Source organism: Mastigoproctus giganteus, chromosome 7 (genome assembly GCF_048544385.1).
Source record: "Mastigoproctus giganteus isolate SK-2022 chromosome 7, ASM4854438v1, whole genome shotgun sequence".
Classification (NCBI taxonomy): Eukaryota; Metazoa; Arthropoda; class Arachnida; order Uropygi; family Thelyphonidae; genus Mastigoproctus; species Mastigoproctus giganteus.
The window spans coordinates 177,182,758-177,206,613 of record NC_143581.1 but is presented as its reverse complement, the minus strand read 5'-3'; the positions used below and the strand labels follow the sequence as shown (position 1 = coordinate 177,206,613).

The 23,856-nt window shown below is 38.4% G+C and overlaps 1 protein-coding gene across 1 annotated transcript; it reads left to right on the top strand.

Annotated features, from left to right (window-relative positions):
* The first annotated feature begins 17,139 nt into the window (after positions 1-17,139).
* LOC150083358 (zinc finger MYM-type protein 1-like) lies at positions 17,140-17,961 on the top strand. Its single transcript, XM_090378485.1, has one exon. The coding sequence runs from the start codon at positions 17,140-17,142 to the stop codon at positions 17,959-17,961; it is 822 nt and encodes a 273-aa protein (XP_090234611.1).
* Positions 17,962-23,856: the final 5,895 nt, after the last annotated feature.

Here is a 23,856-nt window from a genome sequence, read left to right as displayed (position 1 = left end):
TTTTTGGCAATTCTTATACAACCCCTATAAATGTCCCTTATACCTGTCCGAAGTTTCTCGCTGTCTTCTCACTTCATTGTTATTCTGTGGTACACCACCATACCAAATTTTGTCCCGCTTCATCGCAGGCTATACGAGTTGCACCACTTTTTTCTGTTAATTTTTTCGAGCAGTGTGGTACATGAATAACCTATGTAACTTAGGGAAAACAATAATAATTGCCAAATTATTATTTGTCCGATTTTATTGAAATTTGGATAGTTTGACAAGACGAAAGGACATGATGAAGACAATCAGGCACTTCAAGAATTTGGAAACGCACCTAAAACATAAAAACGTATAAATTTATCCTAATTATAAACAAGAATTCGCTTAATAATGGAAGACTTTAAAGACATATAAGGTTTCAAAATATTACTTGTTATAAAAAAAAAATTATATATATAAAAAATTAGAATGAAATTTAATCTCATCATAAATTGGCAACAATATTACTTCATGGATAGAACTTTCTTTAAATACGAGCATTTAACACTTTTATTTCCAGCAACAGAAACGAAAGCAGAAATTGAAAAGAAGCTATCATAAAGACTGAAACGGTTTTTTTTTTTTTTTCTGTTTGTTTATATTTATTATTATTTATTTTGCCTATCACCTCCCAAATTGGGTTTTGACAGCAAGATATATTCTTATTTTCATGAAAAATAATTCTCTTTCCTTAAGAAAGATGAAATTCCTGATCTTCATCGCCATTCTCATATTCCTTTTTTCTCCCTTGAATAATATTTTTTATCAACTTTCAGATTTCATTTTTCCACTTCGCTACGCCACTGCACTTCACCCACCTCTGCATTCATTTTTCATGCTCACGAACCGTGCTGTACGGTGGAAACGGTAAAGTCAGTTTATAATGCCGTAGAAAATTTTAAATTGCTTGTGTTTTCCCTTCGACTAAGCATTATACATATTTCTATTGAAAAAAAATCGTTGAGTAACCAAAAAAAACTGATATTTGAAATATAGAGTTCCCTTATCAAGAAACCTGGTTTTCTCTCCTCTGCTACGTTTCACACAGAAAAAAAAAAGAAAAAATCAAATCATCTCACAATCTACTTCAAAGATGACTAGCTAATCACCCAAAATGCATTCTCAGGAAATAAAACAAAAAGTGAATCAAGTGAGGTTTGCAAAATTCAAAGCGACTCACGGCTTAAAACATTGCTATTCTCATACATATTTCTTTTAACAATATTTTTCCTGTCCTAACATCGCTGAGTCTAATAAAATTTCAGATAATGTATATTTGTTTGAAATCATGACATATTTTCCTGTTAATTGTTAGTCGCATTTGCGATGATAAATGAATCACAACAAATCGAAATGATAGCAACAAAAATAAAGAATAATAATAAAAAATATATAAAAAAGTTAGCTAAGGGCTTCATTTAAAGATTTAGGCCAAGAAATTTCAGTAAATCAAAGTTTCAGTGATAAAAATAAGGTGGTTATAAAGTCCTTTCCACTTTTAAAAATTAATAAAATTTTTAAAAGTGGACAAAATCAGGTCCTCAAAATTCAAAATTCACACACCTGCAAGGTGATCTGATTAAGGTGTATAAGGCCTTGAATGGGTTAAGCAGGCTCAATTCTGATGAGATTCTTCCTCTTGCTGAGATTACGAACCTGAGGGGGCATTAATTCAAATTGAGGAAACACAGTAATAGAATAGATGTGTGGAAATTTGCCTTTAGCCAGAGGGCTGTTGATTGCTGGAACAAACTTCCATCTGTCGTTGTGGAAGTTGATAGCATAAATAACCTCAAGGAGGAAGTGGGCAAACGTTTAGAGGGAATGCATTGACCACATAACCTGCTCTGGCAGCCTCTCTGCACTGCTCAGAAAATATCATATCTGACTGCACAATTAATACCCAGATCTTTTTCATTATCTACCACCCTAAGTGTAGTACCACACAGTTGGTACGTTTTCTGGGGGTTACTTCTACCCATATGCAGTACTTTGCATTTGTCAGGGTTAAACTTCAGTTCCGCTTCTCAGCCCATCTGCCCAAATATTGTAGATCCTGTTGCAGTAGCACACTGCCATTACTGTTACTAACAGCCCTGCCAACCTTTGTACCATCAGATAAATATACAAAACAACAGTGGGCAGAACACCCAACCCTCGGGAACTACACTAATAACATTAGTCCACGAAGAGCAGAGTCCATTAATTACCACTCTCTGTATTCTCCCACTCAACCACCCTTTTATCCATTATAGCAACTTACCCTTAATACCATACTGCTCCAATTTGTACAGTAGTCTTCCATATGCAACAGTGTCAAAAGCTTTCCTGAAATCCAAGTATATGACATAAAAATTATTTTTTGCATCCAGTTCCTTTATAACCACATTCAATCAAATTAGTCAGACAAGACTTTCCCTTAACAAACACGTGCTGTGTCTGAATTATTACTGCGGTCTTGGCTAGATGATTCTTCAATACATCTTAAACAGTGACTCCATTATTTTCTACGGTACAGAAGTTAAACTAACTGGTCTGTAATGACTCGTGTCACCCTTAGTCCCCCTTTGTGAATTCGGGATACATTTGCATATCTTTTACATACATTTACATTTGCATATCTCCAGTCCGTGTGACACCATGTCTCTAATATACCAACAATATGTGCCTTTGATGTCTTGACCAGCACTTAAAATTTATCAAATTTATTTACTATAAATTTATTTATTTGTAAAGACTAAAGGTTTCATCATACGTTATTTGATTTCCTGTAAATAACGTTATTTGTAGATATGTAGGTATACAGATATTAATGGTAGGGAAGTGTGTTTTACATATTTCTTTCTCAACAATTCATTTGCTAGCATGCTAAACATCACTACTAACAACTGATTCTATGACATTACACGAATATCAAGGATTTTAAATAGTAAACGATCTCCTTATTTATATTACAATACCGGGAATTATTCTTTATTAGGAGTGTCATAAGTATGTATTTCATGTAAAGAGATAATAACATTATATCATGTACACCAATGAATACAGTCACATTCTAAAACATAAAAAAAAGAACTAATCATATTTTTGCCATTTCTTTAGAATGTCTATAATACGCTACATTAATAATAAGCAATTATTTTAATAATTGCTAAAAAAAAAACATGTCTGCAATCACAGCTAATCCAACTCCACGGATAACCGAGCCCACGATAATTAGCGTTCTACTGTACTTCATAATCTTATTTGCAAGAGTTTAGTTACATCACAAAATTAATATTTCAATTATATTGTAACTGATTTGCTGTCTGGAATAAAAGTACACAACAAATGATATTCCTTTCTAGTAATACACTTAAGTTGTCACATGCTTTCCTCTAACGCTCTCCCATACTTTTCGACTTTTCCCGCATAGCTACTGAGAAAAGCACCAGCCAGATGGAAAGTTTGTAACATGATACCCAGATACTTTGTTTAACGTAGAAGCTCTTTGTTTAAACCCGGCTCCTCATTCTCGCCATTGCTAAGCTTTAGCATAGAGCTTTAGACAAATTTAAATCATACTGTATTAATTAAATTACATGGCGCTCAGAACTCAGTTAACCGACTCACCGGCGGCTAACCATTTTCTTTTTCATAATATACACATTATACACTACCTTACCAAATGTAATGGGCATCTCCTCTGATTTCAGGAAACTAACTGTGAAATGTACAAAAAATGTTTTTTTGTTTTTTTTTTCTCATAAAGGTGGTTAGTGTTATCCCAGAATTCGTTTCAAATGTGCATGATGAGCGACGAATACAAGAAAAGAGCAAAAAGAATTTCAGAGGAAAAATAATAGTTGGCTGTCATGTGACGAATATGTCACTAAGATTTTTTTTCCACATACTGAAAAAAAAAAAGAAGCAATGTAAGAGGTAACACTATGCCCAGGAAACGACCAAGTAGGCGCAAAAATATTGATTAACGGAGCTGCTGCGCTTTGAAATGGGTGGTTAACCCATCAAACCTAGAAAATTTTGGTCTTATGCTACGAGATGCCACGGGAAAACCTGTCAGTCAGTGTTTTTCTACCTCTTTGAACATCGGAACACTTGAAAATACGTAAGAAATTGGCGAAATCTACACATAGTGTTTTTATTGATGGAACACCAAATATGTATAAGGTTCACATCTTTCACTCACTTACAGTACAGAAAACCTTTATATTCATCTCCAACGTTAACATGGATGAATATACAAGACTCAAAATATTAATATAAAAATTACCTGAAAAATAATTATAAAATAAAATTAATATCATGGGACTATATAAAATGTAACAATTAAGTCTGTATAAAATATACCCAACCGCCTTCTCTTTTTTTAAGTCGCCTTCATATATACATGCATAAGCGCCTATTATCTTTATTATAACCAATTTGCTAGAGCCTTTGAGACGTGTGCGACATGCATTAAACAATGAAGACCAGTTGGACCGCGTCTCCCTTGACATCGAAGCTGCATATGATACACTCTCAGCCAATGATCGTCTCAAAATTCCTCCAGAATTTTTACACTAACTCCCCCACTACTCGATATCCTCGGGGCATTAATAAACAACAGAAAAATTAGAGTTACAGATGGTGAAACCTCCAACATCATTGCCATAAACAAGAGTTTCTCCGGAATGGAGTAGTATCCTCCTTTCTCTTCGCAACCGTACCAAACCCCTTCATAACTCTTCCATGGGGACTTCATTTCCTATGCAGATGACTTCAAGATGTTTTCCAATTCGGAAGACTTTTTAAATGAACATAAGGATGCCACCCTGCAGATCTCGTCTCTAGCTAAATGCCGAAACTATCACATTAATCCAAGACTCAGCAAACGCAGCACAAACCACATATGCATTCAAATCAATGACATGTGAATCTCGCAGAGATGGATCATTTTTAATTTGTATCATGCCCATCCAGGCTATCTAGGAGTAAAACGTTAGGTTTAAATTAGGAGATTCGGGAAGAAAATGTACAACAGTCGATCAGGAAATCCCACAACTGGTGAACCCCAGGAATAGATAACGTCCACAACTACTGGTACAAGAATCTCTTGCACGCACAAACACCTAGCAGAGCAGTTCATTCGAATCATAAGTCAGTCTGCGCGGGGTAGCACAGTGGCATCATCACCGTCCTCCCCACACCGGGTGGAAAAGGCCTGGGTTCGAATCCCATCGATGACGCAAGGAACTTTAATAAACGTTTTCACTCCGTCGCTGAGTTAATCAGTCTCAGGCTAAATAGCAAGGTTATTCTCCCCAGAAACTGGGGCTTTTTCCTCCAGCAAAACAAGCAAATCGATCAGAGTTTCTCACTCAAGGAACCATATCTGAAGACTAAAGACAAAGATACAAGAAACCCAGGGAAATAAAGGCCAATCACCTGTCATCCAACGATGTACAAGATCCTGACCATCTGCATAACCAAGAAGAAATCAGACCACTTGGAGGGCCAGAACATAATGGCCGAAGAGCAGAAAGGATGCAAGCGGATGAGCAAAGGGTGAAAGGAGCAATTAACCACAGATGCCATAGTTATAGAGCAAGCCTATAAGAAGTGCCGCAACCTGTACACGGCCTACATCGATTACCTCAAGGACTTCGACTCCGTGCCTCACAGCCGGCTAATAGAGACGCTGAAGATTTACAAAGTCAATTCAACAGTGATAAACTTCCGAAAAGCAACCATGGCTAAATGGAGTACCACCATCAAGGTCAAGAACATCACAACCAGAACGATCCCCATCAGGAGAGGAATCTTTCAGGGAGATGCCCTGAGACCACTGTGGTTCTGTCTAGCACTCAACACACTATTCACTATACTCAACTACAGCAAGTATGAATATAACCTCAAAGAAAGAAGGAAAAACTTGTACACGCTCACCCACCTGATGTATATGGATGACATCAAGCTCTACGTGGCAACCGAGAAGCAATTCCAGAAACTACTTTGAGTCGCCAAAGAATGATATTCAGCAATGATATCAGAATGGAATTTGGTCTAGAGAAATGCACGACCCACCGATTTCATCAGGGGAAATTATTCGGCCAAAACTACAAGCTGCAGACTGGTAAAGAAATAGACGCCATGACAGAGGAACAGACCTACAAATACCTGAGTATGATGCAGGATAATCCACAAGGTGTACTGGGATCGCACCATAATAACGGACAAAACAATTCTGCACGACAGACCGGACATAACCATTTTAGACAAGGAAAAGGCTACCTATCTGACTGCCATTGCGGTGCCCAACACTGGCAATCTCAGAAAACTCATGAGGAAAAGATCAAGAAGTAACGAACCTAAGACAGAAGATCAAATACATGTGACATATGTATCACAGTGTCAACCAACCAACGGTACGGTGCCAAAGACCCTATATAACAGCCTAGCAGCAATAAGTATCCCAGAGAACGTATAAGGAACTTCAGAAAGTAGCAATCCTGAACACCTGCACGATAGTCAGAGAGTTCCTCAACAAACAGTAACACTAGAGGTGACAATCATTCTATGTACTTGGTAGCAGTACCCGTCAAGGGGTAGAACCCCCAGTCAGGGAGAATTAATATAAGAGCAATAATAATAATAATAATCACAAAAACACTCTACCAGGTCATAATGAAGATAGACAAGCAGCACATCCCACTCAACCTAAGCGAGGAGGCCCCAAAGATAGAACACACGAAGCTAGAAAGATGGGCAAAGAAGATACTCCATGATTGACACTACAACGACCAAATAGATAAAATGGCTTCAATGCATGGGTCTCGGGCGAGACGCTCTTCCGCAAGACTTAAGGAGTCATGCTCGCCATTCAAGACCAGGTAATCGCCACTAGTAACTGTAGGAAATACATCGCTAAGGACCCCGGAATAACAGATAGCACATGTCGACGATGCCAGAAACAATCCAGCACATCACCACCAAGAAGCTAGGATAATTCATTAGACTCTAGCACAAAAATACCAGCTGATTAAAGAAATTTTACCGTATTACAAGTACGAGCCGCTGGCCGTTCTCGAGTCATCCACTCATAAACTATACAGGAACCATGCATAATGACGGACAAGACGATCCCGCTCAACATTTCAGACATAACACTCACCGAAAAGAAGAAAATGGCTACCTACCTGATCGACATAGCGTGCCCAACACTTGCAACCTCCAGAAAACATAAGAGGAAAAGATCAGGAAGTGCTCAGACCTAAGACAAGAAGTCAAAGAAATGTGGCATATGGAACAAGTAATGATCATCCCAATCATCGCATCAACTGCCGGCATTGTGCCAAAGGGCCTCCTTAAGAACGTAGCAAACAATACTCCTCCCAGAGAACACTTACATGGAACCCCAGAAAGTCGCAAAACTGAACACCTGTAGGATGGTAAGAAAGTTTCTCGAACAACAGTAATAACAATAATAATAGTAACTAGACACAACCAACCATTCCATGCACTTAATACCGGTACCCGTCACGGGACGGGAAAAAATCTCGTAAACGAGAAATTGTTTTTATAATAATAATTACAAGTATAAAGAAAAGGAAGAGGAACAACATCCTGGTCTCTCTCGAAGGACGCAACATCAGAAAAGTTTTGACTTGGGGATAGCTTCAGATAACTGGTTGACCTTAGGACTGCACCACTGCCACCAGGAAAACTATGGATACTGTTGAGAGCTAAACAGATGCTCACGATAATTTCCTACCCTTCACTCATTACTCAGTTCGTTGTGAGGCGTATAACCCCAGTAGATATATAGAGTTCCATAATATGGGTTGCTGTCTCCACGACAACTTAAATGCCTCCTAGGGGTCAAATATTGGATCCTTCGTTGGTTAAACTACTCCACAAGAAGGCTGTTCACCATCTCAAAAAGCATCCTCTACAATTTAATGAGATTGCTCCCCCCCCCCCAAAAAAAAAACATTCTACTCAAAGGCCAACATCTTCAAAGGCTAGCATTTCTAGCGAAAAGCGTTACCCACAAGATGGAAGTAACTTCCATGGTGGAAATACTCATACTCATTTGAAGTCCAGCCAGAACTGCAGACGTGTTCCAGTTGTTTACGTGCAAACTTCTCAACCAACTCCGGATCGATTATGAACGAATAGGTATAAAGAAAGCCCTACCAGACAACGTTTTCCACCAAGCCCACGTTCTTATGTTCAGCTAGCATGATTTGAATTCGGACACTCATCCTTGACTTCGTATAAATAGTGCTTCAACTGCGCATGAGTGATGCTCACTCCTATATATATTTGTTTTAAATAACTTTTACTAATTTTTTTTCCATTCTTTTAATGAAATGATCATAATTTCAGTACTAGTGCAATCATTCTCATTACTAAATATTATTATCAAGTACTGTAGAAATATTTCTTACTGTTACTTGTATTTTTGATGTACTCACCCCTCCCGAAACATCTTGCTCTCTCTGAGAGAAGTGCACTTCTATTTCATGTAAATAATAATATATGCGTTGTAATAACTCGAATCCAAGTGCACAAGTTTTCGTAAAATTTTATCTTTGGGTATTTTAGATATGTTTGTCGAATAGTCCCAATTTTATTTAAAATCAGACAAACAGAAATCCGTAAATTATTATTTAATGCATATCAGATTGTTGTTGTTGTAGGGTTTTAGGAGCTGCTTTTGTTGTTGGGATTTCAGGAGCATCATCGATTAAGGCCATATTGTTTCGTGTATATGGTCTGTAAACTGCGTGTGTTGTGAGGACGTTTTTCTGTTTGTAGGACGAAAAACCCAAGTTTTCGGGAGAGAAAATCATGATACCCACGCCTGAGACCGACTAACTCTGCCACGTTGTGAAAAAGGCCTGTAAAAATCCCTCAAGTCATCGACGGGACTCGATGACTATACATATATATATTGCAGGTGAAGCACTAAATATTGTTTTAGTGCTTCACCTTTGTTGTTGGGATTTTAGGAGCATCAGCGACTAAGGCCATATTGTTTCGTGTATATGGTCTGTAATCGGCAACATAATGGATACAGAGAAATGAAATTTTCGCGGTTCACCCATAAAAGTCGTTGCTGTTTGAGAAAACCGTTTTAGCTATCAGTTTACTAAATATATAAATCATGAATTATTACTATTTTCTTATTACATTAATCACATCAGAAATTTTAAATATATGTCATGTTTTTCACGTATCAATTGTTATTACAATTCAGTAAGAAATAAGTAAAGTGCATTATGATAGTGTTGACAGCATACTACGACTGAGCTACGTGTTGCTATTTGTTCAATTTGTTACATCACAGAGCGTGAAAAATGTGTTGCATTTCACATTACGATTACAAAATATTACAAAACATCGAGTGAATATTACGTCGTGAGGTATGTGCAGTCAGATGAAAACAATTACAATACTTTTATACATCATTAGTTAATAAATTAAAAGATAATTAGTTATTTTCTTTTCACTTCTATTAATTACAGAAAGAGAAAAAAATCAAGTAATTTAAGAAATAAACATAGAACACGCCTTAAAATGTAATGCAATCCGAATACTGTCTTACCTAACATGTTTTATTTAGTAAGTGTGCATCCTTGAGTTATGTGGATGGAAATCGAATGCGGTCCGATATAGAAAAAAGGCTGCCGATCACTGTTCTAAAGCATAAATATCAGTCCTACTGCAAATATTGTAGGTTGACACAAGTATCTGTAGTACTGGTTAATGAACATCTATTTGAAAAGTTATAGTCCAATATTTCTACGGATTCGGGCAATATGCTGTTTTGTGAACGTTGTAAACCAATACTTGTTATATGGCTTTAGTAGAGTCTAAAAAGCGAATTCAGCATAAGACAGACTAAAGACTAATGACAGAGTGTTTCGAACAAAATATGAGCCTAAAAATGTCTATCACGCCTTCATAACTGGCCATTCTACTCACAATCAACTGATTACATCATGTTATCGATTTAAAATGAAAACAATTGATGAAGGGATATAATGTCCTTCACTGATACCACATGCGAAGGCCACGGAATTTATGTTCTCTTACGTGTTCCCGGTTCTGTCCGTCACGCTATTTAATTCTTTAAACTGCTTTAAAACTTAGAAAGTCGGAAGAGTTTCGATAGTCCAATCCACGTGTAATAAGGGTAATCAAATTCCATCAGTGCAAGTAAGCGGGAGCAGTGTCGAGGGAATGGCTTTTAAAGCGCTAAATAGCATGAAAGCAAACGAGGCGGTGACCGAGGTAAAAGTTTATAAAAAAAAAGTTTCCTTACTTTTTTTTTCAGCCTGAAAATAAAGTACTTACTTTCGACAACAGTTTTGTTAGCATTTTTTTAAGCTCCTTATAATCAGTTCGTTCTCGGAAAGAGCGAAGCAACAAAGTGTTACGTTATTTATTCGCTGATGTGGTTCACCAGTCAGTTTTTCTTCAGTATTTTTAATTAAATACTGTAATTTGTTCCTTGTTCTTGAAAGTTATGATCTCCCAAAGATGAAGTACACGTAATGATCTAACCCTCACGTTCCTTTATCATCTAACTGATAACAGAAAATGAGCTCAAAGAGAAGCTACTGGTGTCTAAGAGGTTCATCATTCAGCGAAGGTTGAAAGTGCGATGGTTAATAACCAAGAAATCTCACGTATAAAGGGCAAAAAATAGTGTTATAAATATAACTAATGACCATGGGTATTCTGGATTCTGGGAAATATACTGTACGTGTGGCGTACACAAGAGATTATTAAAATTCTGTAAAATCCGGTAATGAGCAAAAGCTCCACAGTGGTTTTATTTTCAACTTAAGCATCTCTTGCATTTCATCGTTGCATCATTTAAAAAAATAAGACGAATAAAAAGTATCTCCGAAGAAACTTAAAGAACTTTATGTACCGTATATATATAAAGTTCACTGAACTTACAGTACGATAGACTCGAAGTCAGATGCTAACTCGTGTGTGTGTGTGTGTGTGTGTGTGTGTGTGTGTGTTAAATAGTAGAAGAACAACACACGATTTGAAATTAAAATAACAATAATAAATATTCAAGTAAAAGAATTAAAACTATTTTTTACTGTATACTTGGACGGAGAGAAACAGAATGTTTAAGAGATGATGGAAGTGCTCTCTACTAAATACGGTTGAATCCAAAGATACCTATTCTGTGACACGGTGAGGAAGTCCTGGAAAAAGCTGGAAGTTACTTTGGTGAGGGTATCTATTTCTTCAATTGGGTGTAGTTTGTTCGAAAATTCCCCTCTTTAAAATATACTCACAGATATACAAGAGTCCAGTCACAATATTATGACCCCACCCCCCCAATGCAGACATCACATACGTCTAGTGAATCATACAGGGCGCCTACGTAGCCAGATGGGCAGGAACAGCAGTGCGTAGCACACGCTCCTTGATTAGACCGGGTTCGAGCCCATGACCACCAAATACAGAGGATGCGGAAAGGTCAGGGAATGAACACCGCATATCCCCGGAGCAATATGGCCTTAGTTGCTAATGCTCCTAAAATACCAAATAACAACAACAACAGCAGCAACCTATCAGACCTGGAAAAAGACATAATTATCGGCTATCGGCCCAGGGGTGCCAGCATTTCCGACACAGCGGATTTTGTGAAATACTCACGTGCTGCAGTGGTAAAAGTGTATCAAGACTGGACGAATGGGACAGTTTTGACGACACGACGTGCCAACTGTGGAGCCCATTCGCCATCGATCCCAGAGTGGAACGTCAGCTGAAACGGTTGGTCAGGACCGATCGGTGCGCTATTGTTGCTCAACTGGCCATCCAAACGAACCGTTGGGCCACCAGAAAAGTCTCCAATGTGACAGGGGGATATTCAGGGATATTCATGTGTTGTTGTGGCGGATCCCAGGGTTTCCCCCATAAGCCGCTATTGTACTTCTTGTGTTGAAGCTTATGCCAAGACCGGCCAATTGTATGTAGTGTGTTGGACGTGTAAGTGTTATGATGTGTTCTGTTGTTATGTTATCGGCCGGTACCTGGCTCTTAGCAGGTAAGAAGCAGTAACACCTGGTCACTACGTCTCACCCCCCATCCCCGCCACGTGGAGGCGGCCAGGATCAATTATCTCCTGCTGGGCAAGCCCAGGGCATAACACCTGAGAGTGCCCGAAAAAAAGAATGAAGTGGAAAAAGAGGAATACAGAGGGAGAAGTTTGGGATCTGGGGAGGTAAATAGATAGAATAGAGGAGAATCAACAGAGGGACTCTCCAATAGTTAGAAGTGAGAAGAAGTTAAGCAAGAATAAAGTAGGGATCTCCAATGTGACAGTGCAGCGAACCCTGTTGCGCATTGGGCTCCGGAGCAGACGCTTGGTGACAGGACCCATGCTGACGGCCGTTCATCGCAAACAACGCCGTCAGTTTGCACAGCAATACCGACACTGGACCCCGGCAGAGTGGCAACGGGTGGCCTTCTGCGATGAGTCACGGTTTCTGCTCCACCGAGTGGATGGAAGGTGGAGTATTACGCGCTAAACCTCCGAGAACACACACCCGGACACGACTGTTGGCAGAAGGCAGGCTGGTGCGGACGACGTTATGGTATTTGGTATGTTCAGGGTCTAACGGTTCCTGAGATTTCTCCCATCTCCGCGTATGTGCTCTGTATCGGTCAAGCCAGAGAATTGAAAGTGTGTGGAATATGTAGTATGTTGTGCCCATTATTCATCCGGCTTGTTAGCCGCCGGATCCCTAGGGGGCCCGACGTTGCCAAAACCAGCCACGGGGAGGCCGGCCGGGTGTTACCAGTGATTGAATCAGTACTCTGGCAGGTCCTGCCACCCACTTTCCTGGGATTTCAGTGGCTAGGACCAAATTAAATAAAATAAAAATTAGAAAAATAAATAGTCGCGAGGATGTTTTATTGCGAATTTGGGGTTTTGCTTCAGGAGTACTGTTTGGGGTTTTACGCTGAACGGTCTGATAAAGCCTAATTGGGTCGGGCAAGAATTTTGATGTAGGGCTAATCGCTGTGTGAGATGACAGATTTTTGTGGGGAGGCAGAAGGCTGGCGGGGGAAATATGAAGCAAATGGGTCGATAGGGAAGGTTACCCACCCCGTTTTTCAGTGGGCATGCCCATGCCTCAACAGAGGGAAATAGGATTGGCAAGGAGGAAGGGAGCGTGTGTCTCTCCCCCCCCCACGCCAGGGATTAGGGTTTTAAAGAGATCTCGCAGGTGCGAGATTTGATAGCCAGATGGCACTCTAGTTCTGATGTAATTCCAGTTTTTATCATTTTTAGGAACTTCATCGTTGTGGCGCGTTTGTATCAAGTCCGAGGTGGTCGGTCCGCAGGATTCTTGCTTTGGTCTCTCCCAGGAGGAGTAGCCCTGTGCAGGTCTCTTCAGGCTGAAATTTTTATTCTCTCCATTTTCTCCATGCTGAAATTTTTATTCTTTTGCTCTTTCTTTGACTCTTCTGTGTCCCTCCTTTATTTTTAGTTCGTCGATGACATTTGGTTTGTGATATATCTATTCGGTGTTATTGTCCTCTCGAGGATCAGGTTGCATTGCGATAATTGTTTTCCTTCTTGTGAATAATTGTATTGCGAAGTTAGTTAGTGCTGTGTACTCTTCCTGAGTTTCCAATAGTCGGGACTCTTGGTGGATTGGGTTATACTGAATTCTTACAATAAGACTTGCTCATATATCTTCATAGTTGTCGCAGTCATGCATGACATGACTCCAAGTCTCTGGTTATCCACATGGACAATTCCTGTCTTCTATTGTGCCCACTGTGTTTAGTTTATCTTCGAACGGGCCATGGCCTGTTAATAAGTAAATAGTGTTGAGGCCCGGGTAGATCCATGCTGGTGCTTTTGAGTACATTTTTGTTACTAGGAGAAGAAATTTGTGTGTTATTGCTCCTTTGGTGGTGCCATTCCACCTTGTCCGCCAAATGTGAGTTACGTGTGTATCAATTCTTTTTTACTCCTGATTCCTATTATTGGTAACATTGAGGGTTAAGCCGTTAGTTGTGATTGGTATGAGGTATATCCGGGTCAAACTGGAGTTTCTCCCATCTCCGCGTATGCACATTGTATCGGAAACAGAACACTGTCAAGCCAGAGATTTAAAAGTGTGTGGGTTATGTAAGATGTTGTGCCCATTGTTCCTATTGGCCGCCGGGCCCCTATTGGGAACCGAAGCTTTACATACCCCGCCATGTGGAGGCTAGCCAGGTGTTACCAGTAAGTGATACTCTGGCAGGTCCTGCCACCTACCTTTCTGGGATTTCAGGGGCAAAGACCTTTAAAAAAAAAAAAAAAAAAAAAAAAAGGTTGAAGTGATCGCGGTTGATTTAGGTAAGATTTCGTTAAAGAGCGCTGCGTGGGGTTGTACGCTGAAAGGACGATTCTAGGCGATTCTCAGGAAAAATTTTGTTGTAATTTAAGTAAGAAGGACGGGGTCGATAGTGCCCCCATTTTTTTTTTTTTCGGTGGGGCATGCCCATGCCCAACCAAAGTGAAAATTTGGGGAGGCGAGAAGAGGGAACCCTCTCCTCCCGCCCGGGGGAAGTTGGAAGGAAAGATCCGCTCAAGGGAGAGCGGATTAAGAGTCGCCAATAGGCCGTCTCTATATCAGGGCCACCATAGTGATCCATGTCCAGGTCTTGTCCATTTGGGATGGGGGAGAATCGGGAAGTCCCGTCCAAGAGTCATTAGTAGTGAGGTTAGGTTCGGAAATAGTCCAGTATTCCGTGAGAAAAACAAGATTCTGTACTTGGGCTCATTGCTGGAGTTTTCGTTGGTGGAGTGGGTCATTTGTTCCTTCAGGAGCGGAAACGTCCTGTCTGTGCCTTCCTTTGGGGCAAAGTCCCATCTTTGGTTTCATGTTGTGATTGGTAAAGTGTAAAGTGTGTTTAGGGTCAAACGGCACCAGGGGTTTCCCCCATCTCCGCGTTGTTTTCATTGTGGGTGAATCAGTTTGCTGGGAAATGCCAGAGATTTAAAAGTGTATGGATATTGTATATGTGTAGTGTCATGTACCGTTGTTCAGCTGGTCGTTTAGCCGCTGGACCCCTACTTAGGCCAAACGTTGCCCCACTTTCGCCCCATGGAGGCAGACCAGGAAACACCAGTAGACTAATATTTACTCTGGCAGGTCTTGCCGCTTAATTTCCTGAGATTTCGGCGGCTAGGACCTAAAAAAAAAATATATATACAGTATATATATATATATATATATTTTTTTTTTTTTTTTTTTGATAAATTAAATGAGGAATAATACTAAATTTGTTATTGCCTTTTTGTAATAATACATTAATCCAGTTCGTATTATCTCTAAGTCAAGGGGCATTGCACCAGCAATGACCTGAAGCGTCGCCGTACTAGTTGTTTTAAATTTTGGTATTATGAGATTTTTGGGTCTGGGATCTCATGTTTTAAATTCTTTTTGTAGATCTCTTGTGCTAGCTGTTGAGCTGTCATCTCGGAGTCAACGTCAAACACGACTATGGAGGGACTCTTTTTCTTCGGGAACCCCGCCCTTAACCCGAGGGTTATTATTTTGGTATTTGTTAGGATCTGTTTGGCACCTTCTTTACTTGTCGTTTCTATTGCTATCCCCGGGTTTCTAGTTTTTCTTATTGACTTAATCGAACGGGCCCGAACCCCGGTCTAATCAAGAAGCGTGTGCTACGCACTGCCGCTCCTGCCCACCTGGCTACGGAGGCGCCCTGCACTCATAATCTTGGAACATACTTTCAAATGTTTCTTTCAAGAAAACCGCGTGAAGTAGAGGAACTGATGGAATGCATTTCCAGTGTAAAGAAAAACTGATTTTAAACTTAATTTTGAGGCATAAATAAATATACTCCATCCATTACGACTGTGTTCAATACCCAATTAGTTCAGAATGCCACTAATATTTTTACAGATATTTTTTGATAACACTTTCTGACATACTGTAATTTTAGTTCTTGCTTCAAGTAACTTCTACTATTGTAACCTAGAACCAAGATTGCTCTTTAGACAATTTCTGATTGCTCTTTAGACAATTTTAAATCACAACCTAAGTCATTCAACTCTTCTTGCGTTACTAAATGTGGACGCGATTAATTTTGGTAGTCCAAATGGGTTGAATTGTACGGTCCAGGAAAGTCTGAAACACGAGAATCCTCTCTGTATTCATCGATGCTTCCTTTATCCCATACTTCTGGGAGATCTGTATTGGCATGCCTTCATTATGTAGAACAGGACTACCTACAGATGCTATATCAGGATACTGATTTGATGCTGTGCTTTCTTCTTCTGGACGTCCCTGATAGTTTTGTAATGCAGAAATAGAAATTATCAAGGTTGTTCTCTGCATTGTTCTCGCCACGCCACAAGAACGCAAAAGGCAAACTTTTAATTTTTCCCATTAGCCACATCCTTAGATTTCTGATGCAGGAAAAACAGCATATGTATGTGGAGCCCAAGTTTTGTCCTAATCACCAGTACCGTCTTAACCCATGGGCACACAGAGTACTTTCCCAGGGGCCCACGATTCTATGGGCCCATGGTGAATTCGCAAACTGATTAATGTTGATTATCAGTTTGAATTTACTCATAAAATAATTGAAAAAAGAGCCTAGAAAAAAGTTGTCATGGAAAAGGGCCTTCGAGATATACCATCATTATTTTATTACAAATTGTTAATGTTCCAACTTCCAAACAGCAATGCAGTCTGTAAAAAAATTAAAAATATTTATATTTTTTCCAGATTAATTGAAGCATACTTATATGAGTGGAGCACAAAAGAGGAAACGAGCTGAAGAAGAGAAGCAGAAAATGAGCAAACTTCCAAAGTTAACATCTTGGTTTAGCCCAGGTGCAACGGCAGCTACTAGTACTGCTCCTCCAAATACAGCATCGCCATCTACATCCACTCCTGCATCCGATCATCCAGCTCTAGACATACCATTATCTGCTCCTGATGCTAACATTCCACAAGAAGAAATACACGGATCTGTATTTCTTTAACGGCAAAGGAGTGTCCCGAGTCTGTGATTCACGTCACAGATTCCGGACTAAGAGACATTAAGAATACTAATGCAATGGATTACTGGATTCGTAGTGGGCCGACATCATGTCAGAATCATTATTGCAACCTTTCAGACTCAAGCCGAGCGTACGACGGAGCCGGAGGAGAGAGAACTCAGACGCAGACAAGGTATTTATCAAAGAATGTATTCAAACGTGAACTGCGGAATGGCGAATGTGTAAAACGCGAATGGTTACTCTATTCACCATCCCAAGGTTGTTTGTACTGCTTTGCATGTCGCATATTGTCCAATAAAGAATTTCCCTTTGCTACATCAGAATTTAATGATTGGAAACACAGTAATCTTATTGTAGAACATGAAAATGGAAAAGAACATCGCAAGTGCATGATGGCATATTCAATTCGGCATAAAGAAACTGGATGTATAGATTCTTTATTAATCAAACATCATCACTCAGAGCAGGAGTACTGGCATAACGTGCTGACACGTATGATTTTTGTCATTCGCTTTCTTGCCTCCAGAGGTTTGGAATTTCGTGGAGAGAATGAAAGTATTGGGTCGACAAAAAATGGAAACTTTTTAGGTATTCTAGAGCTGTTGAGTGAATTTGACCCTTTTTTCGAAGAGGATTTCAAACTGTATGGAAATGCTGGAAAGGGGAACCCATCGTATCTATCGACAAACATTTGTGAGGAATTTATCGATTTAATGGGAAAACGTGTTCTTTGTGCTATTTTCGAAGAAATAAAAGAGTCAAGGTACTATTCAATAAGCGTGGATTTCACTCTAGACATCTCATACATTGATCAGCTGACATTTACCGTCCGGTACATTCGAAGATGTGAGCCTGTGGAGCGTTTCCTCAATTTATAACACTGTTATAAATTTTGTGAATGAGAACAAAATTCTGCTATCAAACTGCCGTGATCAATCGTACGACAATGCCTCAAATATGTCTGGACGCTATACTGGATTGCAAGCACAGATCCGTCAAGTGAATGAGTTGCCCATCTATGTCCCCTGTGCTGGACACAGTCTGAACTTGCTGGGAGTAAAAGCGGCAGAGTGTTATCTACAGATTGTCTCCTTCTTTGACTTTGTTCAGGGTTTGTATTCCTTTTTCTCGGCTTCTACACATCGATGGAATGTACTGTCATCATCTTTAGGAAAAGATCATGTTGTGGTCAAGCATCTATCTGACATAAGATGGTCATCACATTTTGATGCTGTCCATGAACGTTTCTCGGACAGCATCGTTCAGCTCTGCATGAACGTTTCGAAAAAATTAAAATGCACTGGATTCTTTATCAGCTGACACTAGCCAGGAAGTGAACATAAGGCGAGAGGCAGAAGGATTAAGTGAGAGAATGGAGAACATGGAAACGATCTTTCTGACAACTTTTTGGAACGACATTCTCAAAAGATTTAACAAAACAAGTAAGTTCCTGCAGTCTAAAGATGTGGACATACTTGTGCCAAGAATCTTCTTGAGTCTCTGAAAACTTATCTTCAGGAAATTAAAGACAAATTTAGTGAATATGAACTGAAGGCCAGGAAAAGGTGTCCAGATTCGGATTATAGAGATGTGAAGAAACGGGAACGAAAGCGAAGTGTACATCTTAGTAGATATGATAGACCAGGGGAAGAGATACTTATAAACAAAAGTTAAAAATTCAAAGAAACTTTCCTCCCTGTTCTGGACTCTTTGAACTCTTATCTGTCAAAACGTGCAAAAGCTTATTCATGGATTGGAAATCTGTTTTCATTCTTCGGTCAATTAAGAACAATTGGTTCTGATGAGCTAAACAAAAAGTGTGAGCAACTGACTAATGTGTATGACCAATACCTTGATTATGGTGACCTTCTAAATGAATGCAAGCATCTCAAGCACTAAATGGTTCTTGATGAAAAATGTGGGACACTCTCTCTGAGTGGTACAGCAAACTAATTTCGGGAAATTTGAAAAATCTGTTTCCAAATATTGAAATCGCACTCAGAGTGTTCATGTGCATGATGTTGACCAGGGGAACGCTCATTTTCAAAATTGAAATTTATAAAGAATCTTCGCAACACAATGAGGCAGCAGCGTTTGAACTACCTTTCACTCATGTGCATGGAAAATAATATCCTGAAGACTATTGACTTCAATCCAATTATAAAACAATTTTCAACAAAGAAATTTCGCAAACATTTGTGTTGATTAATAATAAAAAAATCATTAATTCATACTGTACGGTTTACTAATTAATTATCATTTATACGTTGAAATGTTTGTGTTTTTCAACTTATAATGTTCAAAAGTTACTGTTGATTAAAAGTTACTCGCTTCCCATCATGGTTTTTTTTTTTTTTTTTTTTTTTTTTAGGTTTAAATATTGATTTTGTTGAAAGAAGCAATAAATTTAAAGGTTTCATTTTATTGACCATTTACATTTTTATTCTTTTACATGAGTGGGTGGGGCTCCAGTGCATTGCTTTTCCCAGGGCCTACAATGCTGTTAAGCGGGCCCTGCTAAACACCAACCTTGCAATCAAAGTACAAAGAATATGCACCTTTACCAATATTGTAGATTTTCTTCTCCGTTTTCTCCTTCGCTACTTCAACCTGTATGGGCATTTTTCAATACGGTGGTCGAGTTCTTCTGTCTCGGATGAAGGTTTATTTCCAAAACCAGGCAACACTACTAAAGTCCAGGGTTACCAGACATCTGGGAAAAGCCAGACATGTCCAGCGTTTGATTTGTCCGTCCTCCGTGCGGCCAAAATTCAGAATTTCGGTGATATTTCCGGTTTTTTTTTTTTTTTTTTTTTGAGGAAACTTACGAAATAAACACAGGGTATAGACCGAAAAGGTTTAGGGCTAACGTCTCAACTTATGAAGCATAAGTTGAGATTATATCTCAGTTATGAAGTATAACTTTACAAATGAGAGACGCCAGATGGCGTCCAACAATATAAACTGTAAAGATTTAGGACTAAAGCTTCAAATTACGGGAAACTTTTTCCTCCTTTTTTCCCGTTAGTTGAGGCTTTAGCCCTAAATCATTTCAGTCTATACTTTTGTACAATATGAGAGACCTGGCGTCTCTCATATTGTGAAGTTATACTTCGTAACTAGGTTGTCACTTAAATCAACGCCAGGATACCCACCAACCCACCCACCGATGAGAGGCCAAACAGCCTTGAAACGGCCGTCGGGTGTAGCCCGATGTTTCTCGGAGGTACCGAAAATAGGTAACAACAGTCTTCCCTACTGGGGAAACGTTGCTTATTTGAGGAGTCTATGAGCTGAGTGAGTGTGACTTTGAGAGTTTATCTCAAACATTTTTTTTTTTTTTTCAAACAGCCTTGAAACGGCTGTCTGGATGGTGGTATCTACTGATAATAAGTAACAATAGTCTTCTCCACTGGTGAAGCGGTACTTATTTGAGGTAGTGCAATATCAGGCAACTCGTTGTGAAGGTATTCACAATATGAGATATGATAAAAACCATGCCATTTTACCATTTTCGGTAATTCACTACTACGCACAAACATGATGCTAATGCACTAACTTGTTACGTTTAGTAAGGTATAGTATCTTAAAACTTCTATTTGCCATATTTAGAAAATTATAAAAAATAATAAACACTATTAACGAGATATTTAGGGCGCCTCCGTAGCCAGGTGGGAAGGATCAACAGTGCCTAGCACACGCTTCTTTATTAGACTGGGGTTCGAGCCCATCACCACCAAATACGGAGGAAGCGGAAAGGTCAGGGAATGACCACCGCATATTCCGGAGCAATATGGCCTTAGTTATTAATGCTCCTAAAAAACCAAATAACAAACAACCAGATATTTAAAAATATATATTTTTTGAACTATGTAATAAGGTTATAAACTGAATCTTTTTTCTTTTCTTTTTTTTTTTTTCTACGAAGTCATTTGATTTTGCTGTAAAAATGATGGTATTTGTCAAGATTCTGAATCAATATATATAGTGGTCAATTGATTTAATGCTTCAATACCGAAAATATTCCGAATACCGAAAATTTAAATCATAAGCTTTAATAAGAACACAATATATATATATGTATTAAATACCAATTTAAAATTTACAGTTAAAAACTAAGTAATGGTAACAAAAAATATTAGCTCTTGGCGTTAACCCTATGTCAATAGTCTGTTTCCAATAATCGCGAAATGCTACGATACATGTGTTTGAAAGGGAAAACAAAAATTTTTAATAATGTATAATTCTCATGTCTACCTTTTAATGATACCAGATGTTATCAAACATCTGGTAACATTATCAAAGGCTATTTGTAAATATAGACAACGTCCTATCGCTTTATGGGTTCAGACGCCTTGCGCATAACGCACGCAACACATGCGTGGCCAATGAAAGTAGTGTTTTTGCAAATGATATATTAACTATGCCGATTATAAAAGTATAAAAAGGTGTGGTTTCTAATATACAAGTAAATCAACTGGGGTTTGAATTGGCATTTTGAATTATTAACCTTTGTTTATCATTAATTTAATTTTGTATTAAATAAATATATTTAGGTGTTCCATAAATGTTGCTGCTACTTTTTTACCAGTTTTAATTTTGTTTTGGTGTAACCACTACTGCCTTTTTCTATTTCCTAATTATGTTTAGTGATAATTTAGCGCTAGTGTTTGTATGCTTGTGCTGTAATTTTTTATTCTAGTAGTAAAATTACATGCATAACTGTGTGAGAATAAATGGTTTAATTAAATCGGCCAACTAAAAAAAAAGCTTCAGAGGTGCTGAAGTTGTTCTGCAGAAGCAGAATTGTTTTATAATTACTAGAAACTATGTGAAAGAAAGAAAAAAACTTTCAAAGCACATAAAATAAGGGTAAACCATGTCTTACCAAAAAAGTTGGCTAATCAAAAAAAAAAAAAAAAATTAAGAAACAAAAAGACTAATAATCGGTATTTTTTTTAAGTGTATGGATAGGGACAAGGGGGAAATCCTAATAATCAATTATCTGCAGAGAGAGTAATTTGCCAATGGAATTAAAAAGGTGCAATCAACTTCAATTGTCAGCAATACAAGTAAAAATTGTTATTTAAACAAATATTTCCATATTTAACCGCAATTATTTTTCTTTGAGTAATTTAGCCAGTAAGTACTTTTTTCCACATATCGTATGCTGGGAATACCTTCAGGCAGCACAATGTGTCATAAAAGGTCTGCAGAGATATATATATATATATATATATATATATCCCATTAAGTCACCTGCATTTAGCTGTGTGATAGGAATTAATTCTAGGACGTGTATAAGCTTGTATCTAAGTTCAAAATGGGTTATTCTAAAAGTCGACATATGAGGCATGGACAAAATAATTGAAACACCTGATATGAAAGTACAAGTTTACTAGTGAAAGTTCTACCCCTGGTAGTTTTTGTAATGGCTGTATAACATATTTGTGAACATCCAGCGATTTTTTTTTTTTTTTTTTTGTTTTGTTTTTTTTTTTTGTTTCTTGCAGGTTGTAATGTGAAGTAAAGAAAATAAAAGCTGATGTTTATTTAAAGGTAATATAAAAAGGTATATAAAGAAAATAACCGACCTGCCTGAATTCCAAAGAGGCCAAATTGCTGGTGTACGTTTATCAGAGACATCAGTGATTAAAACTGCTTATTTGTTTAATGAATCCAGACCAACTGTGTCGAAAGTAATGTCCACATTCACCAAATACAGAAAACCAAAATCTTACAGGACGAACTGTGGCAGAAAATCGAAGCTGACTGAAAGAGAATACCGAACACTAAAAAAGGATTGTAGCCCGAAAACATAAAATTACTGCCTCAAAAATAACTGACTGCAGAACTTAATGCGAGTCTCGGAAATTGAAGCAAAACAGAAAGCTGAAATTTATGGCAGAACTGCTATTGACAATCAGCTCCTTACTGATCGTAATTATAGAAAGAGGATACAATAGTGCAAGGAGCACAACAACTGAACACTGGATGATTGAAAAAGTCATATTTTCACAGATGAATCATCATTCTCACTTTTTCCAATATCAGGGAGAGATTACGTTTAGCGAATGGTGAAAGAAGCGCATCATCTGACTGTCATGTGCCAACTGTCAAATATGGAGAAGAATCAAAAATGGTCTGGGCAGAAATAACATGGTATTCTTTCGGCCTTATCATCAACCTGAAAGGGCGAATTACTGCCATTGATTACACTGATAATCTGAGCGACTAAGTTCATCCATGGTGCAAACGCTGTTTCCTACAAGTTTCAATATGTTACTGCTTCAATACTCACAGCCACATGTATCAAATATTGGTTTAAGGAAACCGAGGATAAACATCTCCCATGTCTTGCAATTCTAGAAAAACATGTAATTGAACCACTGCGGGCATATTTGGAGAAGAGAGTGAAAAGCAGATTTCTTCCACCTTCATCACTGAAGGATCTTGAAACATTCCTCTTAGGACAGTTCAAGATTTATTTGAATATATTATTTCACGTGGGATACAAGCTCTGCAGATATGCAGGAGGACAAGAAAAAGGAATCTATGTATGGAAGCCAGTTTTGTTTGAAAGGTGAGAGGTTTAGCTCTTTTAAATGAAAAGGCGGCAAACGTGAAAAAGGGAGAAATTACAATTCTGTAAAGCAGACGTAAAGATCTTATATTTAATTCCCAGCCCTGTCCAGTAATACGGTTAAGAATGGTTGTAAATTTCTTCACTGAATATGAAGGTTGAAATAAAAGCCATCATCAATGAGGACCCC

What these genes read in the sequence shown, in the direction of transcription:
- LOC150083358 (XM_090378485.1), top strand. Translation starts at nt 17,140, where the DNA reads ATGGATTACTGGATTCGTAGTGGGCCGACATCATGTCAGAATCATTAT.